Raw genomic sequence first — 16,187 nt, 5'->3', positions numbered from 1 at the left:
GACCATTGGCAGTGAATGTGAGGATGGTGTGTTTAGAGGCTAGGGCTCATGGAAGACATGCCAGAAGTGTTGTCAACCATGAGCTTAGTGGACGACACCTTTTCTCTCTTCCCTGTCACTTTTGTGCTACAATGATTCCACAATTTCCATTCCATTTCTTTAAAATCAGGCTGGAATCTTCAGGCATTTTACTGAAGGGGCAGTCACATGTGGTGGGCGATTGGCCAACTATTTTCCTGCATTCCCCCCAAAATGACATCGTCACCATTAAATGTTAGGTGGGTAGTTGCCAAAATCAGCAACACACCCACTATTTTAAAAAATATAAGTAACTGGCCAGATGTGCTTTTTAACAAGCCGGTTAGCCTGAATGCCACACACACACACACACACACCATTTACAATTTGAAATAAAAACACATCAAAGATCAAAGACAATTGGGTATCCAATTTGGAAACAAGAGTCCATTGCTAAAGCCCTGCTTTTAAAAAGGTTTGGAGAAAGTAGTATAGATTTTACAGATAATCTATGATGGTCCCATAATAGCATCAATTGATAAATTCACTGCCAAGTGTAAGAGACCAGATTCTAGTCCCTGCTGAGTTGATTGATCTTAGCAACAATTGGTCCCAGCACCCATTTAAGCAGGGAAGGGAGGCTGAAATAAATAGATAGAATTTCCATTTCCAATCTCTCTACCATAACCTACTACTAGAAATTGAATGTGTGTGGAGGTTTAATGAGAAGGAGATTGTTTGCAGTGTCACTTTGATGGTATGTTACATTGATATCACTGTCTAGGGTGACAGCTGAAATACCAGAGGGCAATTGTACTTGTGTAAATTTATCACAACACAAGTAACAATTCCAGAGAGTGAAATGAAATGCTTAAAATTCTTTATTACTGATGACAAACAACATTAAGTTGTCGAATTAAGTGGTGTTTTATTTTGCTTCATCCTAGGCTGCTTGTATTCCAGTACTGCTCAGTAATGGCTGGGAGCTACCGTTCTCCGAGGTCATTGATTGGAGCAAAGCTGTGGTGGTGGGTGACGAGAGGCTCCTACTCCAGGTAAGGGGCAATGACAAAATGGACTCAGCAATAAAGTTCACGTAGCCACAGCTTCTAACTCAATACTTGTACCAAATCCCCATCTCAGGAATAATGTTGAACGAATTCATTCCGTTGTTTCAGTTTTGAATCACTTAAGTCATCTGCATCCCTTTTTTCATAATGTGTGTAAGAAGAGCACTTCAGTTCTGATGGGTGATTTTAATCTGCAGATCAACTGGACCAATCACATGGGCAAAGATAACATGGAAGATTAAATGACAGATTGCATCCGATTTGTTTTTTAGAGCAGTACATTTCACAAGCTATCAGAGGACAGGCAATTTTACATCTAGCAATGTGTAATGAGGTAAAATTAATAAGAGATCTCATAGTTTAGGATCCTCTAAGACATAGCTGTCACAAATGATAGAATTCCAAATTCAGTTTGAGGGACAGCAACTTTGGCTGTCAAACCTCAACTTGAATAAGGGCATTTACAGAGATATGAGGAAAGAGTTGTCTAAAATGGGCTTGGAAAATAGCCTAAGGGAAAGGTCAATAGATGAGCAGGGATAGCCATTTAAGCGAATATTTCATAACCCTCAGCAAAGATTATTACAGTCAGAAACAATTTGATGAGAAGGCTGAACCACTCACAGTTAAAAAAGGCAGTCACGGAGCATATCCAACCAAAAACTAAGGCACGCAAAGTAGCTAAAGCTAGTGATAGGACAGAGGATTAGGAATCTTTAGGAACCAGAAGCAGATTACTAAAAGGCTAATAAAGAGGGAGAAAATTGATTATGAAAATAAATTGACAAGAAATATAAGAACAAACAACAAGAGTTTCTATGGGTATGAGAAAAGGAAGTGTGTAGCTGAAGAGAATGTGGGACCCTTAGAAGATGTGACTAGGGAATTCATAACTGAGAAATGGCAGATTATTTAAACCAGTATATTACATGAGTGTTCATGGTGGACGACATGATAAACATCTCACAGATAACAGATAAGCAAGGTGCTAATGGAAGGAAAGAGTTGCATGAACAAAGTATTTGACAAGCTAATGGGATTGAAGGCAGAGAAGTCACCAGCACCTGGTGCATCCAAGGGTTTTAAAGGAAGTGGTTGCAGAGGTAATGGTGGAATTTGTTGATACATTCCTGAATTCACTGGATTCCAACATATTCTAGCAGACTGGAAAACTGCTGTGGGGCCACCCTATTCAACGAAAGGAGACAGAAAGCAGGAGACTGTAGGCTAGTTGTGCACATCGACTACAGTAGTTCAAGTTATCAGCTCACCACCACTTTCTCAAGTCCAATGAGGAAGGGGCAATAAATGCTGGCCAGCTTGCGATGCCTACATTCTACAAGTGACTAAAAGAAAGTTGTGCTGACATCTGTTGTTGGGAAAATGCTGGAGTCCATTATTAAAAAAGAAATCGCAGGACAATTAGAAAAGCATAATGCAGTCAAACAGTCTCAACATGTTTTGTTTAAAGGGAATCATGTTTGCCAAATTTGCTACAGTTCTTTGAGGATAATAGAAGCAGAGAAGATAAAAGCGAACTGATAGGTTTGGTGAACTTGGATTTCTAGAATGCATTTGGTAAGGTGCCAGTTAAAAGGTTATTACACAAGATAAGAATTCACAGTATTTGGGGTAATGTATTAGCATTGATTGAGGGTTGGTTAATGTAGAAGACACAGTCAAGATTTTGAATCTTCTTCAGATGTAACAAGTGGAGTGTCACAAGGATCAGTCCCCCAGCTTCAATGATTTACAAGTGAAGAGTGTAATGTAGCCAAGCTTACTGATGATATAAAAATAGGTGGGAGGACATGTTTGATTAGATTCCCTACAGTGTGGAAACAGGCCCTTCGGCCCAACTAGTTCACACCAACCCTCTGAAGAGTAAACCACCCAGACCCATTCCTCCTAATTAATGCATCTAATGCTATGGGCAATTTAGCATGACCAATTCACCTAATCTGCACATCTTTGGACTGTGGGAGGAAACCAGACCACCTGGAGGAAACTCACGCAGACACGGGGAGAATGTGCAAACTCCACACACTTGCCGAGGCTGGAGTCGAACGCGGGTTCCTGGCACTATGAGGTAGCAGTGCTAACCACTGAGCCACCATGCTGCCCCATGGTGACGAGGACATAAAAATTTGCAAGCAGATCTTGGTAATTCAAGTGAGTGGGCAAAAACCTGGAAGTTGGAGTTTGTTGTAGGTATGTGTGAGGTCATGTAATTCAATAGAAAGATTGAAAGACAGACTATTATTTAAGTGGAGAAAGACACCATAAAAGTGCACGACAGAGGGATCTGAGTGTTCTTGTGCATGAAACAAAACGTTAGCATGCAAATGCATCAAAGAATTAAAAAGGCAGATGAAAATTTGGCCTTTATTGCTAGGGAGTTGGAGTTTAAACTTAGGGAAGTTCTGTTACAACTCTACAGGGTGCTGGTGAGGCCGCAACCAGAGTACATTGTTCAGTTTGGGCTCCCGTATTTAAGAAAGGATGTAGAAACATTGGAAGCAGTTCAAATTAGATTCATTGCGCTGATTTTTGAAATATTAGGGAGTGGAGGGTTACGAGTAACTGGCACAAAAGAGGGGCTGAGGCCTGGAGAAGACTAGCCATATTCTTATTAAATGGCAGGGCACACTTGAGGGGCTGAATGACCTACTCCTGCTCCTCTTTGCTACATTGTTATGTTCTATTTTTTGCATCTCACTTCCACATTCTTCACCATGAACCCAGTTGTTCAGTTTTTCGCCAAGTAAAGTATGTTTGAAATAGTGTGTGTTTGGCTCCTACATTTTGTTCTAGTCAGCACCTCTTCATTAGTGAAAGGACACCTTTCCCGTACCAAAAAACTGAAGATAGATGAGTTAATAGAAGGAGGGCTATTGGGTTGAATCTTTCAGTCAGCCTGACTATCCTCAATTTCACAGAACAGTACACACATTCTTTATTCAATCACACACTCTGACAGTTTGAACATTACCATACTTGTTTATTGTTATTGATTTCATCTGGTCATTATCAGCTTAAAGATCTGTTCTTTGTTGCTTCCCCTTTGCTCACAGATTTCTCCCCCACCTTTCTAACAATTTGATTCTCTCCCAATTATCCATCCTTCATATTTTCAGTGCAAACAGACTGTCTGCTTATCGAACTTGAGCCCCATCCTGTTCTCTCGTCCAACATTCACAAATCTTCCAGCAGGGGGCAGTGAAGAGCAATCAGGAGTAGAAACCCTGTCGATTTTCCCTTCTCTTGAATGATGACAATAAAGACAGTATCTCCATCAGTACTTGATCTGACATTAGTTAACGTAACACAAAATAGGGAACCATCCTGGAATCTTCTTTGTACTTCAGTTCCATGTTATGTACATGCTTCACCTTTTAATGGTGTTAGCTGTGGCTCACTAGTTAGCACACTTGCATCAGGAGTAGAAGACTGTAGCATCAAGTCCCACTGCAGAGACTTGAGCACAGAAATTGTTAACCCCACTCCCAACTCAGGAGTCTTTAACCAAACTTCATTTAATTGGCACTTGCCAGAATTGCTCCTTTTTGTTGTATATGAGAAAGCTGCAAGTGCTGCATTGTTGTTTACTTAAGGGGGCTAGACAGATTTTTGGTCCCTTAGAATCAAGGCACAATGTGGCAAATAGCTGGCTTCAGCCTGTCACTATGGCAAATAGTGATGGTTTTTAGAATCCCTACAGTGTAGAAAGAGGCCATTTGGCCCATTGAGTCTGCAACAATTTCTGAAGAGCATCCTACCCACACCCAGTGCCCCAACCTATCCCTGTAATCCCACATTTACCATGGCTAACCCACCTAGCCTGCACATCCCTGGACACTGTGGGGCAATTTAGTCTGGCCAATCCACCTTACCAGCACATGTATATACTGTGGACAGAAACAGACAGAAGGTGCAATGCAAGCTCCACTAAGACAGTCAGCTGAGGCTGGAATTGAACCAGATCCCTTGTGCTGTGAGGCAGCAGTGCTGACTATTGTACCACCATGCCACCCTACGTGGGGGTCTACCTGTAAGCAAATAGTAGGAGGTGAATAGTTGTTGAAACAGTTTCTGAGCAGTGCTTGATTTCAGAAGATGAATTAAAATCTCTCCAATTCTATTTTATAGGTTCCCTCAACAGTCAGGTCCATTGATAATGACAAAATCCTGGCATTCCGACAACACACCCAATTTTTGTGGGATGCATATTTTTCTTCTGTAGAAAAGATTGTATCGACCACATTGGAGGTGAGTGAGACAACCTTAGTTACTGATTTTTCTTTTAACAATTCTTCTTTGTCCTTGGGAAATGTTTTTTGCTTAATATTATTTTTGTCAGCCTTGGCTCAATTGGCAGATTAGGAATGAGGTGTTGGTGCATCAGTGTCGAGTCTATGCTAGTGAGCATAGCCCAACTCACACCATTATTGCCTCACCCCACTTTTGTTGTACACCCAAATTACTTGCCATTGCTGGTGATGGACACTTACTGCTTCATCCATATCTCTAACCTCTTAATGTCTTGATGAATGTTACAGCTTGACATTGACTAAAGACTGAAACTTACATTAATTAGCTTTCTGGCCCTAGTTCCAGTATTAAATGTGCTGAGGCTTTCATTACAAGCATAACAGTGATTTCCTGTAATTGTCAAACTGAGAAGAGGTTGGAGGTTTGACAACAGAGCAAAGGTTGAAGATTGGCAGCCTGACCTTTGTTAAGAGCACTTGGTTCATTCATCCTGGTTACTCTACCATAGACAGAAGATCCATTTATCAGATATAAATAAGAGAATCAAATTTCCAAGGCTGGTTTCCAGCAAATACAGAATTTTGGAGAGAGCAATGAATCTGTAACTTAAGAAATGGATTTGCACAGTAAGGTTACAGGCATTCACTCAACTTTTATTTGATAAAAGTCATTATATTGAACAGCATACTTCTGTGACATACAATATGACTACAGTCAGACTATTAGAACTAGGAGGAGGCTAAATGGACCCTCAAGCTACTCCAAGCGTGCACTAAGATCTTGGCTGATCTACCAGAGTATTATACCATGCAATACACAATGTATAATCCTATTGCTAAAACAGCTGTACATAATCCAGTATTACCTGTTTGAGCCACAGTGTAATTTATAGGCAAAGCAAAGTAACTAATGCAAGTGGACAAACTCAGTTCAGTTAGAAACTAAGTGTTTCTCTAGTTTCAAATTGCTTCTTCAAATCTACCTTGTTTACCACCTAACCAATGTTACATGTGTGTCTCAGAGTCCAATTTTGCTTAATCACTCTCCTTTGAAATGTCTTGGGATACTTTACCACATAAATGCAATTTTTTTGTTATAAGTAGTAGTGGTTTCAGATACAATTTTGTGGAAGTGATGATGGCCTTTAGACTGCCCGTGAGAAATGTGTGTTGTCTTGTGTGGGAAATCTGACCATCCAGGCAGTGGAGAGGCCAGAAAAGTGCCCTCACCCAGCATCAAGACCCTGACTTCCCACCCATCAAGAGCTGCTGGCCAATCAGAGGCTAGCAATACTCTTGTTCAACAGCACCACAGGAAAGCTAAGGCTGTTGCAGGAAAACAAAAACCTACTGGGCACCAGGAATCACGGAGTAACCCAAATCAGTGACGGCATAAAATCATTTTCTTGTTGAGGTGGTGAGGGTGGTCACAGTTTGGGCCTTGCCTGAGGAGCATAGAGTCCGCCGCAAGGTAAAGGAAGTGGTTCTCAGTCTGCTTTCCCTTTCTCAATGCTGGCTTGCTAAATTAGGCAGAGTGTGCAACTTTGACAGATACCTTCCCAGGAGAAGACAAACAGTCCATCGTTGATTTACTTGACATGTGACCCACATGGCAAAGTGCGTCCCTACAGCTAGTTTAATACAACAGTGTTGGGGACATGGCCTTTGGTGGTCATCTGTTGTCCACTCAAGAATCTCAGTTGGTGCCAGGGCAGACACATTGGCCAGGTGCCTTCTCAATCTGAACCTGAAATAGTCATCACTGCCCACACCCCCCCCCACCTCCACCCCTGCCACCTCCCCCCCCCCCACCTCCACCCCTGCCACCACTCAATTAAATGCTGCCCTTGCCTTAGTTGGTCGCAACAATTATGTTTATTTCTTTTCAACACACAGCTATCACACATCAGTTAAAATGAATTAATTACATCAATATGAAGGAAATAATTGCAGGGTTTTCCTGGGTGAAAGAAAGGTATTCCATTACCTACTCACCCCAAGTGAAAACCTTAAAACATGTCAAACACAGATAGTAAGTGTTTCAAAATAAAGTGGAGGATGGGGGAGGGTTTCTAGTAAAAACAGGAAGAATAAAAAGCAGACACAGTTCTTAAAAATTTGAGTTGTGAGTAAAACAAGAATCCATGGCTTTTCAGTGGTTGTCTTGTTTCCTCAACAGTGGTGAAATTTGTAGAATCATGGAGTTTTCTGTGATTATTTTTCTCCCAAATTGCCTTTTTATTAGGCTTTTTATGTGAGAGAGAAACTGAGGCACAGAGAACAGGGAGAGAGGAAGCCTTCCAACCTCTATTAATATGAATCCACTTTTCCTTCCTCTCTGTTTTGCCAAGCAAGCTGCTAAATTATCATTTGTTTGTATATTCTCGAGTCTAGCTTATTGCCTTTGCATTCCGAGTATTCTGCAGGCAACCTTTAACTTCCCAATACGGGAACCTGTCAGGCAAGTGTGAATTAAACAGGAGAAAGTGAGGACTGCAGATGCTGGAGATCAGAGCTGAAAATGTGTTGCTGGAAAAGCGCAGCAAGTCAGGCAGCATCCAAAGAGCAGGAGAATCGACATTTCGGCCCTTCCTGAAGAAGGGCTCATGCCCGAAACGTCAATTCTCCTGCTCCTTGGACGCTGCCTGACCTGCTGTGCTTTTCCAGCAACATATTTTCAACTCTGAATTAAACAGGAGGCAGACATCCTGATGCTGACTTAGTTGTTTAGTTTCACTTTCTTTGAATGAGATGATAATTTCAATGCAGCTGTCTTCGTATATTCTGTATGGGTTCCTTGGACTTGCCTTAGTTCAGAATCAAAAGATGTGAAGCTTGAAGGGCACAGCTGATCAGACAGCATCTGAGGAGCAGGAAAGTCAACATTCGTGCTGAAACGTTTCAGCTTCACACCTATTAACTCTGACTTCCAGCATCTGTAGTCGTTGCTGCCTCAGATTGTATTCAGGTGATCACAGCAATAATGTTAAGTAATTATTTGCCCTCTTTCACTTTACAGCATAAAGGTCATGGGAATTAAGAAGAGATGTGGGAGTTGATTATCGACAGTTAATGTTTACTGTTTATCACAACAACATCCTCAACAGCACCAAGACCATTGACTTCCAGATCCATTACCCCACCCATTTCTGTCCCTGCCACAGCTCACCTACTGCATAAACCCTCATCCACTGCTTTGTAATTTCTCAGCTCAGGTATTCCAATGTTCTCCTGGTTGGCCGACACCTTGCGGCCTGTGTAAGGTTCACATCATCCAAAACACTACTGCTCATATCCTAACGTGCACTGAGTCCCATCTCATCATCATTGATCTACATTACCATGAGGTCTGGTGATTTATTGGTATTAAAGTTCCAAACCTTGTTTTGTGATTCCTCCACGGCTTCAACTCCTTTTTTGTAACCTCTCCAAGCCACAGAGCTCTTCGGAACCCCTTTACCTCTTCAATTTTGGTCTTGAAAATCTCAATTTTCAACATTCCATCTCTCGGCCATTGTCAGCTGTGTCCTCAGCTACCTCAGCTCAAAGCTTTAGATTCCCTTCTGAAACCACTTGCTGTCTTCCTCTGAGATGTTCTTTGGAACCTACCTTTTTACCGAAGCAATTGTTTGTCTACTTTAATATCCTGTTGTTTGTGGCTTTGTGTCAAATTCTGTTTGTTAATTCTCTTGCAAAGCATCTTGGAATGATTTACTATGTTCACCTTGCTGTGTAAGTTGGTGTTGATTAGTCATCATTGGAAAGAATGCAGTAGAAAGGGAACATGATTCAGTGATGCAACATGTTGATAACTATTGATAATTGTGAGGTGTAACCTTTCTTTTAACACAAATCAATCAGTGTTAAGTCTCAAATGGCTGGTTTAGAAATTTTCTAATCAAACTGTTCAGAGATGTTATTATAAACCTTTGGATCAGGTAAGACTCATACCTGGGTATCCTAGTTCAAAGGTGGGGACACTACCATTGTTCCTCGGAGGCTGGTATAAGATGATCAAATACCTGATAAGTTAAGATGAGATTCATGGATAGTTATGGGCTGGGAGATTAATCAATAGGTAGCACAAGTCCTAGTGTTGTGCCTAATAGCTAAGCAGCTTGGCAGATATTTAACTTAATGATAGAAAGATGTGTTTGATAAGATACAAAGCTAAGGTTGATTGAGATCATCTACCTACTCTGAAGTAATAGAAAAAGCTGAACTATAGGGGCTTGAGGAATGGTAAAAATAGAGTTTCGCTAGGTTATCTTTCAAAAGTAGAAGAATTTAATCAAATTTTCCTTTTAAGAAGTTAAGTAAATGGGATAGAGTCTGCCATATTGTTGATTGTTTCTGGGCTGTGGAAGGAAAGTAAGTGGGCAGAGTTGGGTAGATCGTATTTACCCTTTGGATGGATCCATATGGAATAGAATGTACATGTTGTGGAACTGGGAGGTTTGGTTGTCAAAATGGAACAATGCCAGCTAATCAGACAGAAGCAAGGACTCTTCATGAATAGAGTTTATTAACTATTCTGTCTTACTTTTTTTTAAATGAAGATACCATTGTGAATAGAGTTTTTATTTGCCTTTTCTCTTTTTCTGTCCATCATAAGGAAAACACTCATGTGGCCACTTGAATATTTACAAGCAAAGCCTGTTAATGGCAATGCTAACCTGTAAAGCTGAGGGGTGGGGGAACAGGGAGAGAGGATGGACTAATTTGAAATGGAGTTGGAAGGGGAAATAAAACACTGCATTCCCCGTGGTGCCCAACTCTCTCGAAAGGAATCAAGAGCATTGAAAGGCTTTGCATGTTCCCTATTCAAGGACAGTCAGGGTACTACTCAGTCTCACATCTCCCTTCTCAAACCAGTCCCACCTGTTCCTTTTTTTTATTATTAAACTTATTTTTCTAATGAAACTAGTCAGAGATGTTACTATGCACCTCTGAAGCAGGTGGGATTTGAACTTGTGCTCCTCGGTCCAGGGATAGGGACACTACCATTGTGCTACAAGAGGTCACTATTCCCCTTTCAATTTAAAAAAAAAAATTATTTTTTATCATTTATCTTTTTTTCCCCTTTTCAGGTTGTGTATGTGTAGGTGTAGGACACAGTGAAGAACAATGAGTGTAGAAATCTTTATTTATATTCCACCACCAGGAAGAAAGGAAACACCCGAGTGGCCAGTAACAAGTAATGGCCTTCTCAATAAAAAGCAATGCTGAGTGATCAAAAAAGTGAAGGGGAGGGCTGGGATTAAATCAAAATAGAGTAGGAAGGGGAAATAAAACACTCCACACCCCGTTGGGCTCACCTCTCCCTGAAAACCTCGAGGGTTTTCTTAGACACTGTGTGCTCCTTCTCCAGAGACACCCGGGCTCAGATGTAACTGTGGAAGAGCGGCAGGCAATCAGCCATTGTGACCCCCTCCACAGCCCGCTGCCTGGACCTGTTTATGACCAGCCTGGCCTGCCCCAGGAGCAGACACACAAGGACCTGCTCTCCCCCCTCTGCACTAGATGCCCAAAGATCAGGAGTGTGGGGCTGAAGTGCAACCGAAAACATAAGAGAAGGTTTTTAAGAAAATCAAAAAGGGAGTGTAGATGCCCACACCCAATATATACATGGTCCACGGAGCACCACAGAACAAGCAGTTGGACTGGGAGTCCGTGAACCACCACAATCTGCGGTTGCAGGGGACTCCACCCCAGATCCCCGAGCAAAAGGGGGATGACTCCCGCGTAGAGAGCCCTACACTGGGGACCCTCACCGCCCGGTGGTAAATGGGCATGCCAAGGCATGTCCAGGCAGTGGGTAAGGGAGAAGAGGTGGATGGTGTACAGCAGCAGTCGATACATGGCTCAGCATTTTAGGTCCCTAAAGGGACAAAACTAAAACCCCTGAGGCAGCTCAGGTTGTGGGGCACAGGCTCCCACAGGAGGTACGGAACCGTAGGGCCACTATTCCCCTTTTTTTCAAGGAAATAAATAGAAAAAAACCCCAGAAAAAAACAATCACAACAAACAATAAAGATAACCAAACATCAAAAAACGTCTACCTGAAACAAGGGGGAGAGACTCCCTTCTTTGTTATTCTTCTTTCACACACTGATCCAGCTCCCTCAGAGCCAGCTTTCAGAGTGAAAAGAATCTCTGATACTCCTGGTTTTTTTTCTACTCCTGTTAATTTTTTTTTTCCTTTTTTTAAACCCACCACACTACCGCCTAACTGCGGTAGTGCTTATTTATTCCCCCAGCACCCATGGTGTGTGTGTACAGGTGTGAGACACAGTGAGAGACACAAGGTGCACGAATCTTTATTAAAATTTCCACCACCAGGAAGAAAAGAAACACCCGAGTGGCCAGTGACAAGCAGTGCCCTTCACAAAGGGCAATACTGTGTGATCAAACAGTGAAGGGGAGGGCAGGGATTAAATCAAAATAGAGTAAGAGACTCCCCTTTTATATCTATCTAGTCAACTGACTAATCAATTAACCCAATCAATTGCTTAACTACTTGCGATACTTATATTGGTGATCTAAATAATTTTTTTTCAGTTCAGTTTTAATAATCTTTTATGTATCTTAATTTGTTGTTTTTTATCAAGGACCGTAAAATGACAGTCATGGGGGATAATAATTATGTTGGCCACTGAGAAGATAATTCCTCGACATGAAAGTAATGTGCTGTACAACTAGGGCATTAGAAAGCATTTAAATCATTAGTGTTATATAATCCTATCACATGTTTCTGATAAATTAACCTGGAGCTTGGAGCAAAATAATGGAGATAGTGAGACTGTGTAATAGGTAATGTTTCTGGAGGTGACATCAGAAGATAGAACTTGATACTTGTCATTAGCTTGCACTTTAGATGCAGTGCAGCACAGTGTGAAGAAGGGTGCCGAATCGTTTTCTGTTCAGTATATGGTATCTCAGGAAAGAAAATGGAAAAATAAACTCCTTTCAACAAATAACGCATTTCAAAATAGCTGTGTGTATCTCGCATATTGGAAAGGAAAATCATTCAGTAATTTTATGTCATCAGTGTGAAGTAATGGATGTGATTTCAACCAGAACATCACTTGAGATGCCACTATTTGCCTCAAAACCTTAGTCTGGGAGATTGTGGGGTTGGTGAGATAAAGAAAATGAGCCACTTATCCTCATTCGAAACGTAGAACAAAGAACAATACAGCAAAGGAACAGGCCCTTCAGCCCTCCAAGGCTGCACCAACACATTCAGCCCTTCCATACTAAAATTATCTTCACTTACAGGCTCTGGATCCCTCTATTCCCTTCCTATTCATGTATTCATCAAAGTGTTTCTTGAATATTGCAATTGTGTCTGCTTCCACCACCACTTCTGGTAACATGTACCAGGCATTCAACACTCTTTGTGTGAAAAACCTGCCTCACACATCTCTTTTAAACTCCTAACCTCCTCCACACCCCCCAACCTTGAACCTGTGTTCCCTCGTAATTGACCCCCACTCACCCCCCCTCCAACTCTGAGAAAAAGCCTTCCACTTTATCCATGCCGTTCATAATCTTGTAAACTGCTATCCGGTCGCCCCTCAACCTCCTACGTTCCATTGAAAACAAACCCAATCTATCCAACCTTTCTTCATAGCTAAAATCCCCCATACGAGGCAACGTCCTGGTAAACTTTTTCTGTACCCCCTCCAAAGAATCCATATCCTTCTGGTAGTGTGGTGAACAGAACTATATGGAATATTCCAAGTGTGGCCTAACTAAATTTCTATAAAGCTGCAGCATAATCTGCCTATCCTTATACTCAAAGCCCCTTCCAGTGAAGGCAAGCATGTCATAGGCCTTTGTAACTACCTTATCTACCTACCCTGCCACCTTCAGTGCTCTGTGGATCTGAACACCCAGATCCTTCTGCATACCCAAGGATTCTGCCATTCACTTTATAATTTCCACCTGTACTTGCCCTTCCAAAATGCATCACCTCACATTTGTCTGGATTAAACTCCATCAGCTATTTCTCTGCACATGCTTCCAACTAATCTCTATCCCACTGTATCCTCTGACAATCATCTTTACTATCTGCAACTCCAGCGGTCTTAATCATCCACAAACTTATTAATTTGACCAGCTACATTTTACTCCAAATCATTTATGTAGACCATGAACTGAAGAGGTCCCAGCACGAAGCCTTATGGAACACCACTAGTCACAATCCTGCATTCTGAAAAGCATCCTTCCACTGCTACCCTCTGTCTCCTATGACTAAGCCAGTTCTGTATGTTACTTGCCAGCTCACCCCGATAACATGTAAGTTCACCTTTTGTACCAGTCTACCATGAGGGACTTTGTCAAAGGCTTTACTGAAGTCCGTATAGACAACATCAACTGCTTTTCCTTCATCAATCATCTTTGTCACCTCCTCAAAAAACTCAATCAAGTTAGTGAGGCACGACCTCTCCTACACAAAACCATGCTGTCTATCACTAATAAGACCATTTACTTTAAAATGCATATAGATCTTGTCCCTGACAATCTTTTCCAATAATTTCCCTACCACCAACGTGTCGCTCACAGGCCTGAAATTTTCTGGATTATCCCTGCTGCCGTTCTTAAATAATGGGACAACATTGGCTATTCTCCAGTCCTCTGGAATCTCACCTGTGGCCAAAGAGGATACAAAGATGCCTTTCAACATGGCCAAAGAGGATATAAAGATGTCTGAACATGGTTCAATTACTGCAGCTCTCCCCGTTACCTTGACTACACATCCTGCTTCCTGTAAGGATTCAATTACATTCTTGCTGTTTCTCTGCCTCTGTCACATCTGTTCCAATGATGGCTCCTTCTACTGGGCTGCTTCCTTTGTGACTGTCCTTTTGCTCCAATGAGGATTCTCCCCCACTGTGATTGACAGGACCCTCAGCTGTGTCCAATACATCTCCCACAATACATTCTGCCCTCACCCCTTCTCCTCCTTCCCAGAACAACAATAGGATTCTACATGTCTTTTCTATCCACCCCATTAGTCTCAACATTCAAAGGATCATCCTTTGCCATTTGTGCCACCTGTAGCAGGATGCTACCACCTAGTACATCTTCCTCTCCCTTCCACTGCCAGCCTTACAGAGGGACCAATCCCTCTGTGACACCCTGGCTGCCACATCCTCACTCCGTCATGGCCCGTCACTTCCCCCCACCCCCGACCACGGCCCCACACACTTGTTCAGGTGAAGCAGCGTTTCACTTGTACTTCTTTCAATCTTGTTTACTGCTCATATTGCTGTCTCTTTTACTTTGGCAAGACCAAATGTAGATTAAGTGACTGTTTTATGAATCATTTTTGTTTGTAGGAATGACCCCAGATACCGAGTCGCTTGCTATTCCAATAAGTTCAGTTGCTGAGATGTTTTATATTTCTGTCCTGGACCTGCTGCAATGTTCCAACAAAGCACAACATAAGCTTGAAGAGCAACTTCACTTTTCTCTTAGGCACCCTACAGCCTTGAGATCTCAACATTGAAATCTATAATTTCAGAAACTGACTATTTTATATGTCATCTCCATCTTTCTCAAATACTCTTCTTCAGCCATCCCGTTCTCTCCAACTGTATTGTGTTTGTATCTTGTTTACTTTGCACTTAGAAGCAAGAATTATTTCTCTCCCTTTCACACCTTAATTTATACAGTCCTGTTTTTACATCTCTTTTTCTTTTTCTCCAGTATTAATAACCCCTTTGTCTTTTGCAGTGGGCCTCGATACCATCCACACTTTTGCCCTCGATACCATCTGCCTCTATCAACAATAAGTAACCTATTTCCTTTCAATTCTGAAGAAATCATACAAAACTCAAATGTTAACTCTGTTTTCTATCCACAGATCCTGCCAGACCCGCTGAGTTTCTCCAACATTCTCTGTAATTGTTTATTAATTTTGTTCTGCAGCCTTTGAAGGGAACTGATGAACTGACTTGAGGAGAGGATTGATAGGGAGTCTAATTTCTTGTTTTCTGCAACTTTCTGTATCTACACGGTCAGTTAAACAAGGAAATCAAGATGTTTCTATCTGATTTACATCTCTGCATGTATCTTGCCAAGAGACTTGTATTAAATACATGAGGGCAAGTTGCAGTCAATAACCATCAAATACTCCTGGAAAAAGTTAAGGCTGGTGCATCAAAATAGAAGTGAATTTTTAATGGATTGGCAAATCATCATTACTGACAACCATCTCCCTAACTTGAATGCTTTATTTTATATTTGTGGAGTTTCATTCCCTCAAAATTTAACTACTTTTAGCAATTGAGAAAAAAAAATAAATTTAAAATCTTTATTTTCCTCTCTTTGTTTTATTTTTATTAATGTGATTTTGCCTTGAATTAAATATTCTAAAGTATACCTCACGGTTTAGGCTAAGCCTATTTCGTTATGAATTCTTCAATCAGATTGTTTGAAAAACTGTCAGGAATTTGTGGAATCGGTGACTTAGAATATTTTTAAGACAGAGATGGATAGATTCTTGTTGAACAATGAATTAAAGGTTTTTGGGGAAGATTGGGAATGCGGAATTTGAAACACAAATGGTTCTTATTGAATGTGAAACAGGCTCAAGGGACCAAATGGTCTACTCCTGCACCTATTTTGTAAGTTCATCAGAGACCTGCTGGTGCTCTTCTTGCTACCACAGTTCCACTGCAGAGGGCATTGTATGGAAAAAGATTGCCAATAACTGCAGGAAGTTGCTTTTTGATAGCCTACAAAATATCTTTGGGCCACTATAAAATGCAGTGATGATACTGTTGCTTTACTGATGAACTTAAAATCTAACCCATTG

The 16,187-nt window shown here is 41.3% G+C and overlaps 1 protein-coding gene across 1 annotated transcript in view; it reads left to right on the top strand.

The window, feature by feature from the left end:
• LOC122563602 (exostosin-1-like) overlaps positions 1-16,187 on the top strand; it is a 260,921-nt gene that overhangs the window by 209,185 nt on the left and 35,549 nt on the right. The window contains exons 3-4 of the mRNA XM_043717538.2: positions 966-1,073; positions 5,238-5,357. Of these exons, the coding sequence (XP_043573473.1) occupies positions 966-1,073; positions 5,238-5,357 (228 nt within the window). The remainder of the gene's footprint in view (positions 1-965; positions 1,074-5,237; positions 5,358-16,187) is intronic.

The sequence above is a fragment of the Chiloscyllium plagiosum genome, unplaced genomic scaffold (genome assembly GCF_037043375.1).
Source record: "Chiloscyllium plagiosum isolate Xiang-an unplaced genomic scaffold, Cpla_swu_hap1 HiC_scaffold_30, whole genome shotgun sequence".
Taxonomy (NCBI): Eukaryota; Metazoa; Chordata; class Chondrichthyes; order Orectolobiformes; family Hemiscylliidae; genus Chiloscyllium; species Chiloscyllium plagiosum.
The sequence above is the reverse complement of the archived record's forward strand: the minus strand, read 5'-3'. Positions and strand labels throughout refer to the sequence as shown.